Below are 19,914 nucleotides of genomic sequence, written 5' to 3'. Positions count from 1 at the left end.
GAAGATACGCCTGATTGGTTAGAAATTAATTTTAAAAATTCGGGATTGGCTAAATACAAAACAAGGGGAAAGAAAGGGGTATACAGCCAACTTAAACAATAACAGAAAGAAATTTAACAAGAAACAAACTTTTGAAATAAAAATTTCTAAAAAAACTAGTTCTTTCACTTCGCACTAGGGTGCACTATTGTTGATCTTCAGTAGTGTCCTCTAGAAGAGAAAGTTCACACTTCTTACAATAGGGAAACAAAAATGCGTCGAAAACGACCCAGTTCAGAAACTACAACATTTCCCAGTAGTGACATCTTCTGAGAAACTTGAAAATTAATACCGTAGATAAAGTTCCGACTTCCTCCAGCAGAGGAGTTTCAATTGGCGCAAATTTTAAATAAGCGGTACAATTATGTTGAGACGCGAGGTATCGGATGTTCAATTTAGAGTTCCGCTGAACCACGAATCCTATTTTTCTTTTATAATAACATTCTCTTCATGGTTTTTATAATAAAGAACAGATAACTTACAGTTTTGCAGGATACCTGGGGTGTCTTACACGAGGTCAAAGGACACTACTTTCCCATCGTCGAAACTGCAGAGATTTGAAGAAAATTGCAGGTTAACCAGCGTTGATCTAAAATTATAAATGAAGAACAACTCCACAAAAAGCTCAATGGGCTATAATGCCCGTAGTAAATTAGTCTTATCCTGGGTCGATTCTCCACAGCCGCCCAATCACGCTGAACAGACACGAACACCCCTTCATGATGGCTGCCAGTCTCCATGTGAGAGCGTCAGCTAGCTAGGAAGTGTAGTTTCGCCAGGCAGCTCGCAACTCGTGCGCAGATTGCCTAAGGCAGTATCGGGAGTTCAAAAGGTTAAACAAAAGGGCGCAGCACTGCACGGATCATATGAAAATGGCAAGGCATTCCACTCAAAATGAGATACGGAAATGTTCATTGTCAAAGTTCGTTGCTAAGAATTTTTAATGGTGAAGATACCAGTCCAAAAGGTGTTCTGGGGAGGTTCGGTACACTAAATACTGTCACGTGGGTTAAGCCTGGTAATCTCAGTAAATTTTAATTGTAATTAGAAATTTATATAGAATAGTGTTGAAAGAGCTTACCATGCAGGTAGAGCAGATTACGGATGGATGATTGTGTTATGAACCGTTTAGTTAACAATCTGTCAATAGTGGTATTTAGTATAAGGAATATTAGTATTTTTATATTAGTATTTTTGGTCAGTGGGTGGGGGGCGCATCTGCGAGCTCTCATCCGGGAGCTAGTGGGTTCGAACCCCACTGTCGGCAGCTCGAAAGATGGTTTTCCGTCGTTTCCCATTTTCACACCAGGGAAATGCTGAGGCTGTACCTTAATTAAGGCCACGGCCGCTTCCTTACCTCTCCTAGGCACTTCTTCTCCCATCGTCGCCATAAGACCTATCTGTGTGGGTGCGACGTGAAGCAAAATAGCAAAATAGCTATTGCTGGTAAACCATAAAATAATTAACTGTTAAATTGCATGTAATAAAACAGGGTCCAATTGATAGAACATTTCTTCCTCAGCTGCTGGCAATCCGTAGGTAGGTTGATAACATTCAATAACTCCTCCATTATTCATTTATCCATTTATTATTCATTCTGTCATTAATTTAATTCAGTAATAGGGGATCTCTCCGTAGTTACTGGTTATCCGTTACCGGGGGTGAAGAATTTTCTTGCTTATCATGCATGCATGAATGCCATTCATCCTCTCTGAAGGGATTAATCTCTTCGTAGCTGCTGGTGGTCTGTAGCTACTGGCTGAGTGCATTCAATCCATTTATTCACGAACCCATTCATAAATCTATCCATACACTTATCCTCAAGCCAGTCAGCGAATCACTAATTCATTCATTCATGTAGATCAAAAAATAAAAAATCGTAGGCGTGGCCCTTTCATGTGGAATGGTGATCCGCCCGTGTAAGGAGTCACAAATTTAGGCAGGGAAACATTAATTAATTAAATCATTGATTCATTCATTCATGTAAGGACATAACCGAGGGAGGACCGGATACGACGAGCATATCCCAATTGAATGGGGTAGAGTGTCTACAAATGCAACATGGAATGAAGAAAGTGAGGGCGGGGGAGGGGGCCAGATGGGAAGCGGGATTTTTGCTTATATGTGCCCTGCTGAAATTAGGGAATGGTGAGAAATTTGTGTTTGTCCGCTATTAGAGCAGCGGGGTCTTCCGTTTTGGCCTCAAGAGAAAGGGCCGGGTGTGTTATCCCTGGGAAAGTGGTGTATAACACGACCGGGCGGTAGTTATAGGCGCGGCCTTTGCATGTGGAATGGTTTTCCGGCCGTGTAAGGTGCCGCAAATTAAATTAAATTATAGAGTTGTTCATGCATTCATGCATAAACCCACCTATGCTTTTATTCAGCGACTTAAATGTTCTCTCCTCAGTTTGTGGTTATCCGTGACTGAGAGAGAAGTGTTCATTCATTCATTCATTCATTCATTAATTCATGGCAATTCAATTTAGTCATGGAATCATTCATTATCATCTCATTCATGCATTCATGTAGCCATAGCCATAGCCATATGCATAGTGTATGTGAATATGGAGGAGAACTCTGTACCGACTTATGACAAATAAATAAATAAATAAATAAATAAATAAATAAATAAATAAATAAATAAATAAATAAATAAATAAATAAATAAATAAATAAATAAATAAATAAATAAATAAATAAATAAATAAATAAATAAATAAATAAATAAATAAATTAATACAAAATAACTCTTTACAACATGCATTTTAACAATTTTACAAATAGGTTAACAATGAGAAAAAATATTATAGCAATGCTATATTTGAAAAGCAAGCTGCAGTAGGCCATCTTTCTTAGAGCACACACATCATAATAGATACATATTGTATTGTTTTTCCATAGTATTAATTATAGCCAGTATAATAATAATAATAATAATAATAATAATAATAATAATAATAATAATAATAATAATAATAATAATAATAATAATAATAATAATAATAATGTACCTTACTGTATTACAGACCAAAGTGTGAAATTTTATACTATTCCGTTACAACCTAACGAAATGTGTTTAGGAAGGCAGTAACCATATAAAATTATACAAGTAGGCTTCCATTACGCACTATCGATAGTTCACAGAAATACCGTATTTTGCATCCGAACCTTCATGCCCTCGCCCTGAGGTAGTGCATTTCTTTTCAAGCACACCACTAATGGCAATGAGCTACATGCACCCTTTTTACCACATACCAACACTCATGCCAATCTTAAGTTCCTGGCAGTGTCAGGATTCAAGCCCGGGCCCCCGAGGAGGGTAGGCTGTAGCGCCAACCGTTATATTGCAGAGGTGGACTTGTTCATATTATAAATACAGACACACAATATAAATAATCACTTATTGGCAACTTTAAGTGATTCTGAACTTTTCTTCTCATGCATAATTTTTGATAGTGTACATGCGGTTTCAATGTCAGGAATTTCAGTAGATAAAACATCAAGCCTTTTTGTCAGAAAATGTTCCTGTAATCTCTTTCCCCTGTTGTAGTTTTCTTTCCGTGCGTTTGAGATGCGAGGTCGAGACCATTCACACTGTCGATCAGTACGTGAGGTGACATGTTCTGAGCAACCTGCTTAAACAAGAGATGAAATATGCTTACATTTCATGAAAACAATTATTCGCCTTAATGAAATAATGATTGTTACTAAAGCCTTCCTTAGGAAATATAGCTATGTTTAAAATTAATTATAATTAAAATGAATCGCCTCCCTAGCAGCATTAACCTACGTTAATATGATATCGTATTAGAAATAGACCAAGGATATTTTTCTGAAGACAGCGTTGTTGAATTGTGTATATGTACCGTTGCCTACGCTATAATACAAGGCCTGGAAATAGAGCCCATGAAACGCTATCGAAGTGGTCACACTGTAGTTCATTGCCGGGCCGCTAGAATCGCTTTCTTGGCCCCTGATTACCAGGTTCGCGCCTTTAAACCTGTGTATTGAGTTGGTTGTGAATGTGTGTATTCGTGTGATAAGAAGCATTCGCAGTTTCACTCATGGTTTATTGCTGTGTTCCTTATTGTCTTTGAACAGGAATTAAGGGTAGTGGAATTTCATTTCACAAGTTTCCAGTGAATAGTGCTTTAAAAGAACGGTGGCTTGTTGCTATATCTCGCGGAGGAAGACAAACCGGGATCTCTCTAGGTTCCTACAGCAACATCGAGGTTGTGCGGTAAACACTTTAGAGAAGAAGACTTTAGAATAATTAAGTCTAAACCAAAGATTTATTATTACTTATCTAGACACAGCTAGCAAAAGGCCAACATTGTGTCTTATTCACTTTCAAGATCGAGGAGCCCTCAGATACCCTAAATCATCGTTTGTGGCTCATCTACAGTACATGACGGAATTTGTTACCTCTGCTGTGCAGTATTTACCCCGACGACATTTACTAAAAATGTGTACGTTTTAACTGAAAGCCAGGTTCATTGGTAAAATTAAGTGTAGTGAGTGTAAAGACACCCAACTACCTCTTTTTTCTACTCCAAAAATTTCTGAGACCTTTATTAGACAACATTGCTTCGAGCCACTCAAGTAGAAGTGAGTAAGTTTTGAAACTTGTTAAGAAGCCCCGGAGTAGGAAAGTTTTAAAACTTTAGACCCCTATCCAAGCCTATGAAACAAAACTCTGTAAATAAGGTACTGTGAATACTCTGAACAACTTTCAGCTTCCTTTATTTAGGGTATAATTTACTTATAGCCATACACGACCATGCGAACTCAATGGGGCAAGAACGCGATCCTAGTGGCTGAATGGTGAACTAAGATGGTATCCGTTTTCATTAGTGCATTTCAAGGTCTTGTATTATAACGTAGGCAATGATATGGGCACTAATCTCGTAATCACCACTACTAATACATAAATTACTACGTTGCTTCTATCGTGAAATGGCAGGATAACTAGTGAAGAAGTGTTTCTTTCTGATCGCAGTTTTTTGCAGTTATTGCTCTGTTGCTATTCCATGCAAACTATTTTTCTTGTAAATTTATTACTTGACCACTTTCTGCAAGTTTAGAATAATGTGGCCAATTATTGTTGCATAAACCACTCTGAAACCCCACTGTTGTTATTTAGTCGGCCAAGGCATGGCCTCTTCATGCACAATAAAGACTTTCCTGGACGAAGGCTTGGAGTGATACCGTACTTTTCTTACGGAATATCACTTAATAAAGGTCTTAAGAACTTTGTGAGGATAATATCACTAACAGTTTGCTGATATTCTTTGACCTCACACTGTAACAAAACATACTTTGAAAGGGAAGACTTCGCAAGTCCTCATATAAAGTCGTACATTTGAAGGACTTCGACAATAGGGCACAGCAGCTTAAACGAACTCTTGCAGATACTTCACCAGTTTAACAAAACAAGGTTTTGGGTATCCAACTACTCCTCTGTCCTGATGCATAATCCGTTCTATTTAGCGGTGTTGAATTTCTAGGCAGTGAGTTGTTGCTGACGCAAATGCCACACTCCATCCTCTCTTCAAGAACAAGAAACAAGTAACCCCAAATTTGGATTTGATTTCCTGTTTCTAGTTTGGTTGGGATATTATCGTATGGGTATTTCAGGTTGTCCAAAATTTCTAAACATGAAGACGTTTGTTTTGTGATTGTCCATCAAATTCTTATCACAAAGAATCCACCATCCTCCACGGCTTTAATCACTTTCTGCAAAAAACATCCGCAGCCTGTTTCCAGTCATTCGACCAGGTCGGGAATGGAATGAATGAAGTCCCCATCTAGCGGCGAGGATAGGAATATTGCCGGCTGCCCAAGCCTGTCGTACTCCTCTGGGGCAACGATTAATGAATGACAGATTGACTTAAATGATATTCAAGGGTGTTGCTGGAATTAAATATGATAGGAAAAACCGGAGTATCGGGAGAAAAATCCGTCCCGCCTCCGCTTTGTCCAACACAAATCCCACATGGAGTGACCGGGATTTGAACCACGGAACCCAGCAATGCGATGCCGGCTAGCTGTCGACTGAGCCACGGTGGCTTCATCGCCTTCTGATGATATCCAATTACTTCCTTTATTAGTTTCTTGCCTAGATAAAGCCGACAGTCGCTTTTCTCTTAATTCCCTTCTAGACGGCATTTCGTGGAATCGCTACTTTTCTGGCTGCGAAGGACCTTGCCGAGATCGGCAAAATGGTATACAACAGTGGATATTTCGGGGAAAGAATCTGAAGTTTCTGTTCTACAAACAAAAACATACTTTGCACAAACAAGTACACCTTAAAATCATTCCACAGTTCTAAACACAATATATCTTTTACGAACGAAAGTGACCGGACACGTTTAATCATTGTACGAAATAACACCAATCGCACCGTTCTACTCCCATACTGACAGCGAAGATTGTGCTTCTACTACTGAGCTCTTACGGCGACTTGAAGAAATATTGGTATTCGCGCCTTCCTGTGTTTAAATACTTTAGTGGCGTTGAGCCATCAGTTAAGAGGATCAAGACGGCGGTGGTTGTACTGATTTATTGCCTCTCCAGCAATCAGCTCGTTGCTTTCCAGTGTCTGTAACTTAATATTTATTCTGTGTATTGTGATAGAAAATGGAGGCAGCGTCTGGGGAAGTGTTTACTGGCTGCGTTCATTACAAGAGAAAATCGAAGTTCGTTGTAAGTCCTACGAGATAATAAGCGTTTGTTTTGTTGTCAGTTGGTGTTGAAAAGCTTATTTTTCTGTATACTTTTGTGATTGATGGAAATGCATCGTCCTTTCATTGCTCCTGTCATTGTGTCATAAGTGCTGTGTGAATCTGGTCTGTATAAATTATTTTTGCAGACAAAGCATCGTCTTATTGAATTATTACTGTAATGACAAGTATTTGTATCTTGGATCTTTTAATATCTGGACATCTGGAGATCTTTTCTTTTCATCTAATATACTGCCAGGTTAAAGTCATTGCTGTTGAGCCTTTCAGTCTACTTGTGGCTTTTTAAACCATCTGAAGTACGGGTCTTTCTTGTCTTGGATTATTACAGTTCGTCCGAGGTTTATGTTATCGTAACCCCCATGTTAATAGGAGCTATAAATGTATGATTTTTTGAAGTGTGTAGGTAAAGTCGACAATGTTTTTTTTTTTAAATTTTTACTTTTAATGGTTTGATCAGTTGCCTTGCAATGCTCTCTTCTTCAGCTTATAATTTAAAATCACTTAGCATTTCTGAACCTATGAAAATTATATCGTTCCTATCCACTTAAAATTGTTTAAAAACTATAACTTTAGGATCATGAATATAATTTAACGTCCATAGTGTGCCTAAAATATTCCAATTAAAATAGTAAATCTAATGATCCCATGTGAATTAGTGCACTGTTGGTCAGTATTTGCATGTGTATATGATGTATTAAAACTGTATTCACTTTCAGCTTTATAACTACCACTTCACTTTGCACTTGATAGACTGCAAGTATTAAGAGAATGAATAATGTGCCCTTACTTTGTTTACAATGGTGATTCACAAAGAATTTAAGAAAAAGCTAGGAAAACAGCAGATGGGGAATCTACCACTTGGACGACTGCCCTAAATGCAGATCAGTAGTGATTGATTGAGCATGTCCAGTTTCAGATAATGAATGATGGTTATGAAATGATGAAGCCTGCCTGGCATAATGTAGATCCTTCCTTATCTGTAGGAGAAAATGATACATATTTCCTTACTTTGACTGTTCACGAAAATAAGAATGCACAGTGTAAAGTGGATAATGACTTACATTCAAATTCAGCGGCCCTAGAGAGACGTGGCACATGTACAGTGTCAGTTGAGGCACTGCCTTTGTGATGTCCAGGCCATATTGTAGGGGGGGGGGGGGGCAGCAATCATCTGATCACTACTGTGGAAGGTTGGGTAGTTGAGTTGGTTGTGAATGTTTGCTGTTCTATTGAAATTTTCAGTGTTGACTGCATATTAACCCAGAATATAAGAGACTGAGTCATTAATGACTGCATTTTTAAGTGAAAAGTGCTTAAAGTGTTTTAATTTTATAAATTCCTTGTGTAGTGTTATATTGATTGAATAAAATAAATTGAGACAGTACATTCGGAGCTTTACTATCAACCACAGTGTATGTATAATTGGATTAAGGTGATCTGTGAATGAAATCAGCATGCCGATGAGCTTCTGTGTGTCTGACTGCAAAACTAATTATAAATGAGGAAAATATACTCCTTCTGATGAATAAGATTATGGAAGAAGGCTATTTCCAGGGAGAACTTAACAGTTTATTAGAACATAGTTGTGTGTATCAACCACTTTTGTGAAGACCAAATCCAGAGGGAAATGTGTGTATCATCCAGATGGTGAGTTATAACTTATGTCATAAGCATGGGTAACATTAAGTATACTTCTTATGTAATCAGGCTTAGGTCTTATTTGATTTCGGTGTATTTGAAAATGCAAGTGCAAATTGTGCATTTTCGAAGTGTATTGTGAAATAAGACTGCTGCCGTGCTGAGTGGCTCAGACGATTGAGGAGCTGGCCTTCTGACCCCAACTAGACAGGTTCAATCCTGGCTCCGTCCGGTGGTATTTAATAATAGATTTATTGCTGCTAATAGTCATTAATAAAAATCAGTTATAGTGAAAATGAAATGTTATTCACTACATAAGTCCTTATAAGACCCCTGTCTCCTATTGCACCACTCAGCGTGACATTGTTCATATTTCTGTCCACATAGTTCACAGATGCACTCTATAAGGCTGGCTCGGGGAAGACTTTGCTTTTACACATTCGAAAGTGGAAGCCGCACACTGAGAAACGAATTACTGTATGTCAAAGATGTCAGACGCTTTCCAGTATGAAGATGTCATGGCTTCAGTTGCGTAGAATTGTCCGTATTTCTTTCTTCTTAGCTTCTATCTTTTAGCCGGTCTCGGTAGGCAGCTGTGGAAGGTATGTGTATCTGTATTCTTATACCTTCTATATAAAAGGATTCCCTGGCTAATTCATAAGTTAGTCCCCATTCACAATGCAAACGTAACCATAAAATTAATGTAAAATTTATGTTATTTACAATGCATGAACGTAAGGAGTACACAGCAGCCAATCAAAACACTGCCATGTTATTTAGCATGGAAGTCGGGTTTTAGGCTATCTCTCAGTTTTATATTTTAATAGCTCGATGGAATCAAACAACGTGGTAACGGAATTCATATTACTTCAAACATCTCTTGCTCTGCTCCTGGGAGCTGTGTACATGAAGAGGCGAACTAAACAATGGTGCGGAAAATGGGTTCATCACTTGAATAGAAGGAGGTTATCTCAGGGCGATTTCGGTGATCTGCTGTAAAGAAATGTCCCTCATCAGTTTTTGTACATGCGGATGAAACCTGAACTATTTGACACTATCTTACGATTTTAATTCCCATTCGTAATAAAAATAAGTGTAAGGTCTCCTTTACCAACATCTATGTTCCTAGCGATCACACTCCGATGACATGTTTGGATAAAATTGTTTTCACAAACTAGTAGTCTGTCATAATGTTAAGAAATATATAGGGACACTGTTTTGTCTATGACAGGGATTGTCTCTCGTCCGGTCTCCAGCGCTGCGAGTTTGCGTCCCGCCATTTACCGTCAGATTTCATTGCTACAGCATATTTATTTGCAGGTATTCTCTTTCAGCACAGCATGTTTGTAATTCTTTTTCCTTTTATCATACATACACACAAATATTATTTTGAAGGAGAATTAAAAGTGTTTCATCGAAAGACATCATTATATAGCGCACAAAATACAATGTTTACATCTGCTCTGATTGGCTGGTTCTTAAACCTAACGTAAAATTAACCGCAAGAGCTTGCGGTTTGCTATCCCTTAATTTTACAGACTCGCAGTTGAAGTCTACGTCGGCGCATTGTGAATGGTTCCATCAGATAACATGGCAACAAACTTCTGTGTTAACGATAATTTTACGTTACTTTGCGTTTGCATTGTGAATGGGGCTTTAGTCTGGATGGGGCATATTGTGACAAACATAGAATCTTCTGCAGAAAAGTTGCCTTTATTTTTTTTATTTCTGTTCTGTTGTTTTTGGTGAGATAGGGCAAAATGATTTGTATCCCATAGCTGGCGATGGGACTTACTAAATTTGATCTTTATAGCCATGTCAATTGATAGACTTTGTAGCAGTTGGATATTGCTCATTGCTATTACTGTTGCTGTCGTCCTCTTTATTACATTTTTCAGGAGCTTCTGGAGGTGTGCAAGGTTACACAAAGATAGTTGAAATCATTAACAACTTTTAGGGAGACTTGTTCAATAGGACAGTTGATTTGTGGCAGCAACTCCACCACTCCTGAATATCGTGTGAACAGTTTTGTCCACGTTTAAATGGAATTTGTTTCTTTCTACCCAGTATATCAATAGATCCCAGCATTTCTGTACAGTAACTCTTCTAAATTGGAAGATCCAAGAGCCATATTATCTGCGTAGGTATTTCCACGACTTCTGCAGTAATCAGGTTGCATAACAGCCGACTAATTGGGTCACCCTGTAGAACACCCCCTCGCCTGGATGATAGGTCGTGAGGATTAAAGATTGTCTCTTACAATGACTGTATTCTGTAAAATGTTTGCCAATATGTTTGTTAGATAATTTCCTTCTCCTAATATTTGCCCAAGTTTATCAATCAGAATCTGATGATCCAGCACATCGAATACCTTTTTGTAGTTTATGAAAACATGGTATTTGCCTCTTTATGTCTCAGAGCTTCTCAGTCTTCTGTAAGTTCTGTATCACGTGTAAAGCTGACATGCCTTTTCTGAACCTGTATTGTCGATCGGGGATGATCTTGGCAATTAGCAAGGTGAGCTTGTCGGTTAGGATTTTGGAAAAGACTTTGAAGATTGCATTTTCTAAAGTGATACCTCTATTTGAATTAGGAGAGTCAGGGTTTCTTTTATTTTTATGTAGAATCCTCAGTAAGGAGGTTTTCTGGCTAGATGGTATTTTGCTCATCTCTTAGACACTTGTTGAAGAGTACAGTCCATATTTTTCCCCAACAATGGAAAGGTACTTTTCAGGTATTATAGCCTAGATGTTTTCCGGGACAGCGGCTTTCTGGGTTTTCAGTCCCAATATTGTTGTTCTCTCCTCATCCTCCATAATGATAGAACTGGAGCTTTCTCTTGTGATTGTTGTTTTCAGTGCAATTCTGTCATAGAGAATATGCCAGATGTAGTTTATGCATGTATTTGTGGCAATAGATTGACAGAATTTAGGGTATCTTGGCTTCATTATGTCAGAGTGGTTTTTATTGGTGGCTTCTACAATTTTTCTTCCTTCCTCTTCCAGCCAGGCAGCCCTTTTTTCTTTTAGGAGTGTCTTGTATTCTCCACAACTATTCAAACTTCTAACATTCCACGCCCCGACTCGCACGATGTCGGTATCCATCTTCCTGATGATCGCCCCCTCTCGTGTAGACCCCACCCGGAGATCCAAATGGGGACTAGTTTATCTCCGGAATATTTTACCCTGGAGGAAGCCATCAACAGTACATCATTCATACAGAGAGAGCTGCATGTCCTCGGGAGTTACTTACGGCTGTAGTTTCCCGTTGCTTTCAGCCGTGTAGCGGTATCTACACAGCTAAGCCATGTTGAGTATTATTACAAGGCCATATCAGTCAATCATCTGGACTGCCACCCTTGCAACTTCCGAAAGGCTGCTATCACCCTTTCGATGAACTATTCGTTAGTCTGGTCTCTCAACAGATACCCATCCGATATGGGTGCATCTGCGGCTTGGCTATCTGCTTCATTGGGACACGCAAGCCTCCCTACCGCGGCAAGGTCACATGGTTCGCAGGAGAGGTAGATTAGAGAATCTGAAAAGGGAGATGTATTTGGCATAGGCCTAAGTGAAGTACGTTGGCAGGAAGAACAGGATTTTTGGTCAGGCGACTACCGAATTATCAACACAAAATCAAACAGAGGAAATGCAGAAGTTGGTTTAATAATGAATAAGAAAATAGGGCAGCGGGTAAGCTACTACGACCAGCATAGTGAAAGAATTATTGTCGTCAAGATAGACACCAAAGCAGTGCCCGCCAGAGTAGTGCAGGTCAATATGCCTACTAGCTCAGCGGATGATGAGGAAATCGAAAGAACATATGAAGAGGTAGAAGATTTAATACAATTTGTAAAAGGTGATGAGAATCTAATTGTGATGGGAGACTGGAATGCAGTGGTCGGCCAAGGAAGAGAAAGTAATACAGTAGGAGAATTCGGATTGGGACAAAGGAACGAAAGAGAAAGTCAGCTACTTGAATTCTGCACTGCTCATAATTTAGTCCTTGCCAATACTTGGTTCAGACGCCACAAATCGCAGCTTTATACATGGACGAGACCTGGAGACACTGGAAGGTATCAAATAGACTTCATTATGATTAGGCAGAGATTCAGAAACCAGGTGTTTGCAAAATTTTTCCAGGAGCAGACGTGGACTCTTACCACAACTTGTTGGTCATGAAATGCCATCTGAAGCTGAAGAAATTGAAGAAAGGAAAGAATGCATAGACAAGTTGAAAGAAAGGAGCATGAGGGAATGTTTCAAGGAACATGTTTCAAAAGGACTAAATGAAAAGGCTGAAGAAAACACAATAGAGGAAGAGTGGATGAAAAATGTAGTCAGCAGGACTGCTGAAGAAATGTTAGGAAGAGAAGAGAAGTTCAACTAAGAATCAGTGGGTAACTCAGAAGATACTAGACCTGATTGATGAATGACGAAAATACAAGAATGCTAGAAATGAAGAAGGCAGAAAAGAATACAGGCAATTAAAGAATGAAGTGGATGGAAAGTGCAAGGTAGCTAAGGAAGACTGGCTGAAGTAGAAGTGCAAGGATGTGGAAGGTTGTATGATCCTAGGAAAGGTAGATGCTGCATACAGGAAAATCAAGGAAACCTTTGGAGAAAGGAAATCTAGGTGTATGAATATTAAGAGCTCAAATGGAAAGCCACTTCTAGGGAAAGAAGACAAAGCAGAAAGATGGCAGGAACATATCCAACAGTTGTATCAAGGTGAAGATGTAGATAATTTGGTTCTGGAACGAGAAGAGGCTGTTGATGCTGATGAAATGGGAGACCCAATTTTGAGGTCAGAGTTTGACAGAGCTGTGAGTGACCTAAATAGGATCGAGGCACCTGGAGTTGATGACATTCCCTCTGAATTACTGACTGCCTTAGGAGAATCCAGCATGACAAGGCTATTCCATTTAGTGTGTAAGATGTATGAGACAGGAGAAGTCCCATCCGTTTTTCGGCAGAATGTTGTTATACCTATTCCCAAGAAAGCCGGTACTGACAGGTGTGAAAACTATCGCACCATTAGTTCAGTATCTCATGCCTGCAAAATTTTAACACTATTATTCACAGAAGAATGGAAAAACAAGTTGAAGCTGAGCTGGGAGAAGATCAATTTGGCTTCAGAAGAAATGTAGGAACACGTGAAGCAATCCTGACTTTATGTCTGATCTTAGAGGATCGAATCAAGAAGGATAAGCCTACGGACATGGCATTCGTAGATCTAGAAAAGACATTCGATAATGTTGATTTGGAGCAAGCTATTTAAGATTCTGAAGGTGATTGTGATCAGATACAGAGAATGAAGAATTATCTACAATCTGTATAAAAATCAGTCTGCTGTGATAAGAATCGAGGGCTTTGAAAAAGAAGCAGCAATCCAGAAAGGAGTGAGGCAAGGCTGCAATTTGTTCCTCCCCCTCCTTTTCAGTGTTTAGATAGAACAGGCAGTAAAGGAAATCAAAGAGGAATTTGGAATCATACTCCAAAGAGAGGAAATCAAAACCTTGAGATTTGCCGATGATATCGCTATTTTATCTGAGACTGCAGAAGATCTGCTGAATGACATGGGCAAAGTCTTGGGTAAGGAGTACGAGATGAAAATAAATAAGTCCGAAACAAAGGTAATGGAGTGCAGTCGAATGAAGGCAGGCGATGCAGGAAATATTAGATTAGGAAATGAAGTCTTAAAGGAAGTAGATGAATATTGTTACTTGGGTAGTAAAATAACTGACGATGGCAGAAGTAAGGAGGACATAAAATGCAGATTAGCACAAGCAAGGAAGAGCTTTCTTAAGAAAAGAAATTTGCTCACTTCGAACATTGATATAGGAATTAGAAAGATGTTTTTGAAGACTTCCGTATGGAGCGTGGCATTGTATGAAAGTTAAACATGGACGATAACTAGCTCAGAAAGAAAGAGAATAGAAGCTTTTGAAATGTGGTGTTACAGAAGAATGCTGAAGGTGAGATGGATAGATCGAATCACAAATGAAGAGATACTGAATCAAATTAGCGAGAGGAGATCTATTTGGCAAAATTTGATGAGAAGAAGAGATAGAATGATAGGACACATCTTAAGACACCCAGGACTTGTTCAGTTGGTTTTTGAAGGAAGTGTAGGCCGTAAGAACGGTAGAGGTAGACCAGGGTATGAATATGACAAGCAAATTAGAGCAGGTGTAGCATGCAGTAGTTACGTAGAAATTAAAAGTTTAGCACAGGATAGGGTGGCATGGAGGGCTGCATCAAACCAGTCTATGAACTGGTGACTCAAACACAACACCACTTGTATTCTCATTAATCGTGAGTGCGTCATGAGTTACTGATGTCTCTTACCGTATGTCGTTGGTGTGCGTCACGTGTGACTTGTCCTACGGAAGTAATTCTGTGGGCTGCCTGTGGATGGCAAAAGCAAATTACGTTGAAATTATGAGATTGGCAGCTGCATGTCATATCAAGTTCTCACATTCCTCGGCAGGGGGATACACCAGCGCTTGGTTTAGCGGCAATAATCATTGAAGTCCACGATTCACCTGTGCCTCGCGTAGCACAGAACGGAGCGTTAACATCCCTCTCTACATGTTGGTAAAGGTAGATTTACATGAGCATAGCCTAAATGTATTTTTAAACAAACAATAAATGAACATGTGATGATTTGGCGGGGTAGTATAATAAATTAACACTAGACTGGTAGCTTCTATACTAAGATTTATTAACTAAGCGCTAAACTACACATAACTTTCGCTCACACACACACAGTTTGCGTGCTCGCGTGCTCTCTTTCTCTTAGTTTCTCAGTTGTTCTCGCATTACACAGTTTTACATTCACACACAAGGTAAATAGTTATGTCACACGGCCACACATTCTCTCCTTTGCAGTCAGTCTGCACTGTAGCATGCTAGTCCAACAAATGCGGCATTCCACACACTTCACAATATTGGCAGTCACTCGCTGTCTGAGCCCATGACTGAACTACACCAACTCCCAAGGCCAGTCACTCCTCTCTTATATACCTGCGCTGATCCTTCCAGAACAGTCCGGATGCTAGATGTAGCCAGGAACCTCGCGAGATGGAAGACTCCAGATGAATCGTCAAGTAATTTCCGTAGTCCTCTGCTGGACCCCGGACGGAAGCGAGAGGGGCCCGGTCTTACTCTAGCTGATGTACCCATGCTTCACTACAGGATTCTCAGAAGGACTGCCTTTGTGGTTTTCCTAACTGATGTCAACTTAGGCCGTTACAAAAACGTCGGTAGGAATGTAGTGATTAGAAGCAATGTGATCATATAAAATACTCGATCAAATGAGAAACTGCCCATTTTCTCACTTTTAACGAACAATACTACGGTGCCGATGTAACGGCCCAGAATTCCAGTGCTGGAATGACCAGGCCGCAGACAGCCGTGAACACTCCCCTGCCATTATTCCGTTAAATATGCACACTGCTCATTCCAATCATTGTCTCAGAGTAGGGATTGAATAGTTCACATGCTATGATGAACCAGTTTGTAACGTACTAGTAGTCTCAAAAAATGTGTGAACAAAGGAATGGCATGCTAAACAAGAAAATTATCTAACTCCTCAGCTACTTCCTGTTAATATTCAGACGGCTGTTATACTCGGTCAACTGTGCGATTAGGGGCGCACAATTGTGAGCTTGCATCTGGGAGGTAGTGGGTTCGAACCCCACCGTCAACATCCCTGAAGATAGTTTTCCATGGTCTCCCATTTTCACAGCAAGCAAATGCTGGGGCTGTACTGTAATTAAGGCCAGAGCCGCTTCCTTCGCACTCCTAGCCTTTTCCTAGCTCATCGTCGCCATAAGACCTATCTGTGTCAGTGCAACGTACAGCAAATTAAGTGGGAAAAAAAACTCTGTATACAGAAATCGTATCTATCGGAGATGAGTGGCGACAGAGACAAAGCACATCACAACAAACAATGGTCAATGTAACGTTATTGTTGATCAATGTTACGAGCTTTCTGTATTGTAGGCCTTCACATTTAGATTTCTTTTGACTCTGTGATATTAGGACGTCTTACAAAATTGTTTATAGCGTAGACTGTAGCTCCTTATTCCCTGACTTCACATACTGGTTTTCTTCTTCTTTCTTCGATTTTGGCCATCTAAGGACCACGGAAATGAAGCCTGTGCATTCATCTTAATCCTTCTTTTCTTGACTTCTAATAGTTCTTCATCCTTTCACTCTGCTGTTTTCTCTTCCCTTGTGTCCAGATGTTATTACCTTTCCTCTTTTCCTCCTGGAAACCATTGAAATTTTGTATCAGTCTTCTGAAAGTTGTTCTGTCTTTTATTATATACCGATTTTCAATAATGTAGAGTTTGAGGGGTGTTTCACCATTTAACACATTGCAACAATTTATTAAATTATAAGAAGACCGGTTTCGACTCCCATGCAGTCATCAGTTCTTGGTAAAAATTAAATTAAATGAAATCTGATAACAATCATCATAACGAAAAATCCATGCACCTATAGGTGGTTGCATGGAAATACATCACTGAGTTGATAGATATAACCTTGAAATGCAACATACACTTGGCAAGGAGAACTTGGAGCTTAGAAAGTTCCCAGTTCTGGCTCTAACAGTCTTGTGTTCATGGAACTCAGAACACTAGAATTACATGTACTGGATTGAAAATAATTACAAAACACAATAAGGACACTTATAATGGTGTGGAAAACTTGGCTCTCTAAGAGCATTCTTGGATTTGACAGTCCTGTTTCAGTCTGAAAAAGATTGGATGAAATACACAATGAAGCAAAATGTATAAAGACATAGATATAGTCTAAACTGTTGCGCGTACATGTACACAGAACACTGGGAACACTTGTATTGCAATGTTTATCATATGGCATTCCCTAGACAATGTATCTTAATTATACCTCATGACATAGATATAAATGTATGGTTCAGCTGAAGATGACCCTATGCAAAGGGGTCGAAACCGGTCCTGTAGCATGATAAATGCAATAAATAAGTATTGATAGGTGGAAATCCTTTCGTATTTCTAATTGTGTAATTCGTCAATACGGAAATGAAGATTATAGATTACGATAAGAAAAGCCAAACCGTGGTTCGACATAGAATGCTACCAGCTCAGCAAAGCAGCTCTCGGACTACTAAGAATGGCGAAACAACTTTTGCACAAAGGAAACCCTTTTATCATAATCATTAAAGAGGAAAGAGTACAAAAAAGTGCTAACAGAGAAGATAGCAATTTTCATCGAAGAGCAAGCGAGGATTCAGGGGGAGGAAGCAAGAAATAACCTGTTCCTTGTCTTGAAGAGCAAAACAAGAGATACAGCAGCTTCTATGCCAATGGAGGTATGGGAATGACATCTCGCAAATCTATACAACAGACCTCCGTCAGAGGACACTTAGGGAATGGCTCAGACAGCTGAACTCTCCCCCATCATTCCCATCACACCGATCACTGAGGGAGAAGTGCAAGATGCAATCGATCGTTGCAAGAAGAGAAAGGCAGTCGGCCCAGATGTTATCTTCAACGAGAACCTGAAGGACTCGGCAGACATCCTGAAGGGAATTTGGGTATATTCGACAAATGCCTCGCAATTGGATATATACCAGAAAGTTGGAAACTCTCGTCAATCAAGATGTTGTATAAAGGGAAAGGAGAACTAGACGAGCCAAACACATACAGTGGTATAGCAATAGAAAGCAACATATATAAAATCTTTTCCATAATAATAAACAAAAGACTGGGTTTTTTTGCCTGTTCCCCTATCGGGCGCGTCCCAGGTGGCGGATCGGGGGCTCGCCGGACTTGTCCGGAGGCCTTGAGGGAGATAAAATACCTCTCGCGGACCAAAAAGAGGCACAGCCAGAAAACATCTTGAGGCAACCTCTGAGGCTCAATGCCTTAGTTGTAACTATGAGATTGACAAAGATCAATCTCCCCATTATCTTCAACTTACTAGCATGATGGCAACGTCAGTTAATGATACTACTACCCCAGGCCCTAGTATTCATACTAGGTTTTCTCGGTCATCGGGTTCTGGGGGACCGAGAACATCATGCGGGAATGTATCGGAGCTTCCCAAATCTCTTCGCCCAAAGGAAAAACATTTTATTGGCACTTTAAACATCAACACGCTTTGCAAAATTGGAAAGTTGAAGCACTTAACAGACACATTAGACCAACTCAAGATCTAAATTCTGGCACTCCAAGAAACTAGGTACAGTGACGAAAATCATTTTGAATCAGGAAATTATAGAATTTATAAAGGTAAACCAGCTACCCTCCTCCCTAACAAAATATTACAATTTGGCACTGGTTTTGCAGTGAGAAAAAATATCACAAATTCGGTATTATACTTTACATCACCTTCTGAAAGAATTTCGCTAATGACAATCAAATCAGGAAACAAAGCTTATACACTAATCAATGCACATGCACCTACAAACAATTACAATCAAAAAGACCCACAGAAGGTAAGATGACTTCTGGGAATTACTAGAAGAAACTACAGCTAAAATTCCAAAACATGTCAAAATTCTGGTGGGGGACTTCAATGCACAAATTGGCAAAGGGAAGAAATTTAGGACCACTGTAGGACTTTACCCTGCTCACAAAAGAACCAATAAAACTGGAGAACGTTTAATTGACATCTGCGAGAATTTTGATCTAAAATTGATGTCAACCCATTTCCTGGCACTTCCGCAAAAGAAAATGACATGGAGATCCCCGAACATGCATTTAGGAGAATTTCAACTAGACCATGTGGCTATTTCCAAGAAAAACCAAAAAGAAATTATGAACGTTAAAGTCAAAAAGGTAATTACTGACTCCGACCACCACCTATCTCTTGTTAAGGTAAAGTTTCAACCCAACAGGAAGAAAACCAAAACAATCAGAAACCCAAGAATCAACCCTGAATTTCTGAGACAGAACTTAGACAATTTCCTTGCGAATATCTCCAACGATGCTCCTTCAAACTGGCTAGAACTCAAGGACACTCTTGAAAGCTTCAGAAAACATCAGCAACCCCCCAAAGAAACGCAAACACAGGTGGTGGAATGACACCTGTGACAAGGCCATAGAAGTCAGAATTAGGTCCTGGCTAAACTGGAGTTCCCATAAAACTGATCAAAATCGTGATGAATTCTTCAAAACACAGAAACAAACCTCAAAAATCATCAGATCTGAAAAACGATAATATGATCAAAACAGACTGGCAGAAATAGAAGAAGATTTCAAGAAAAACAATACACGGAACTTCTACAGAACATTCAGAGAAGAATGATCCAATTACCAGGCACCTAGTCTCTGTTTCAAACGTACAGATGGGACTTTGGAAACAAGTAATAAGGGAAATTGTGAACTCCTAGCAAACCATTTCATGGACCTTTTAAACTGTGAATCTCCGAAAGAACAATTCACCTATGAAAAACCTACACCTAATCCAGATTCAGAACCCCCCACATTACAAGAAGT

The 19,914-nt window shown here is 39.5% G+C and overlaps 1 protein-coding gene across 1 annotated transcript in view; it reads left to right on the top strand.

The window, feature by feature from the left end:
* Positions 1 to 6,605: 6,605 nt before the first annotated feature.
* Rchy1 (Ring finger and CHY zinc finger domain containing 1) overlaps positions 6,606 to 19,914 on the top strand; it is a 210,453-nt gene continuing 197,144 nt past the window's right edge. Inside the window, exon 1 of the mRNA XM_067145639.2 lies at positions 6,606 to 6,744. Coding sequence (XP_067001740.1) covers positions 6,679 to 6,744 — 66 coding nt within the window. The 5' untranslated portion in view covers positions 6,606 to 6,678. The remainder of the gene's footprint in view (positions 6,745 to 19,914) is intronic.

This window comes from Anabrus simplex, chromosome 4 (assembly GCF_040414725.1).
Source record: "Anabrus simplex isolate iqAnaSimp1 chromosome 4, ASM4041472v1, whole genome shotgun sequence".
Classification (NCBI taxonomy): Eukaryota; Metazoa; Arthropoda; class Insecta; order Orthoptera; family Tettigoniidae; genus Anabrus; species Anabrus simplex.
This window is presented reverse-complemented; position numbering and strand designations above follow the sequence as displayed.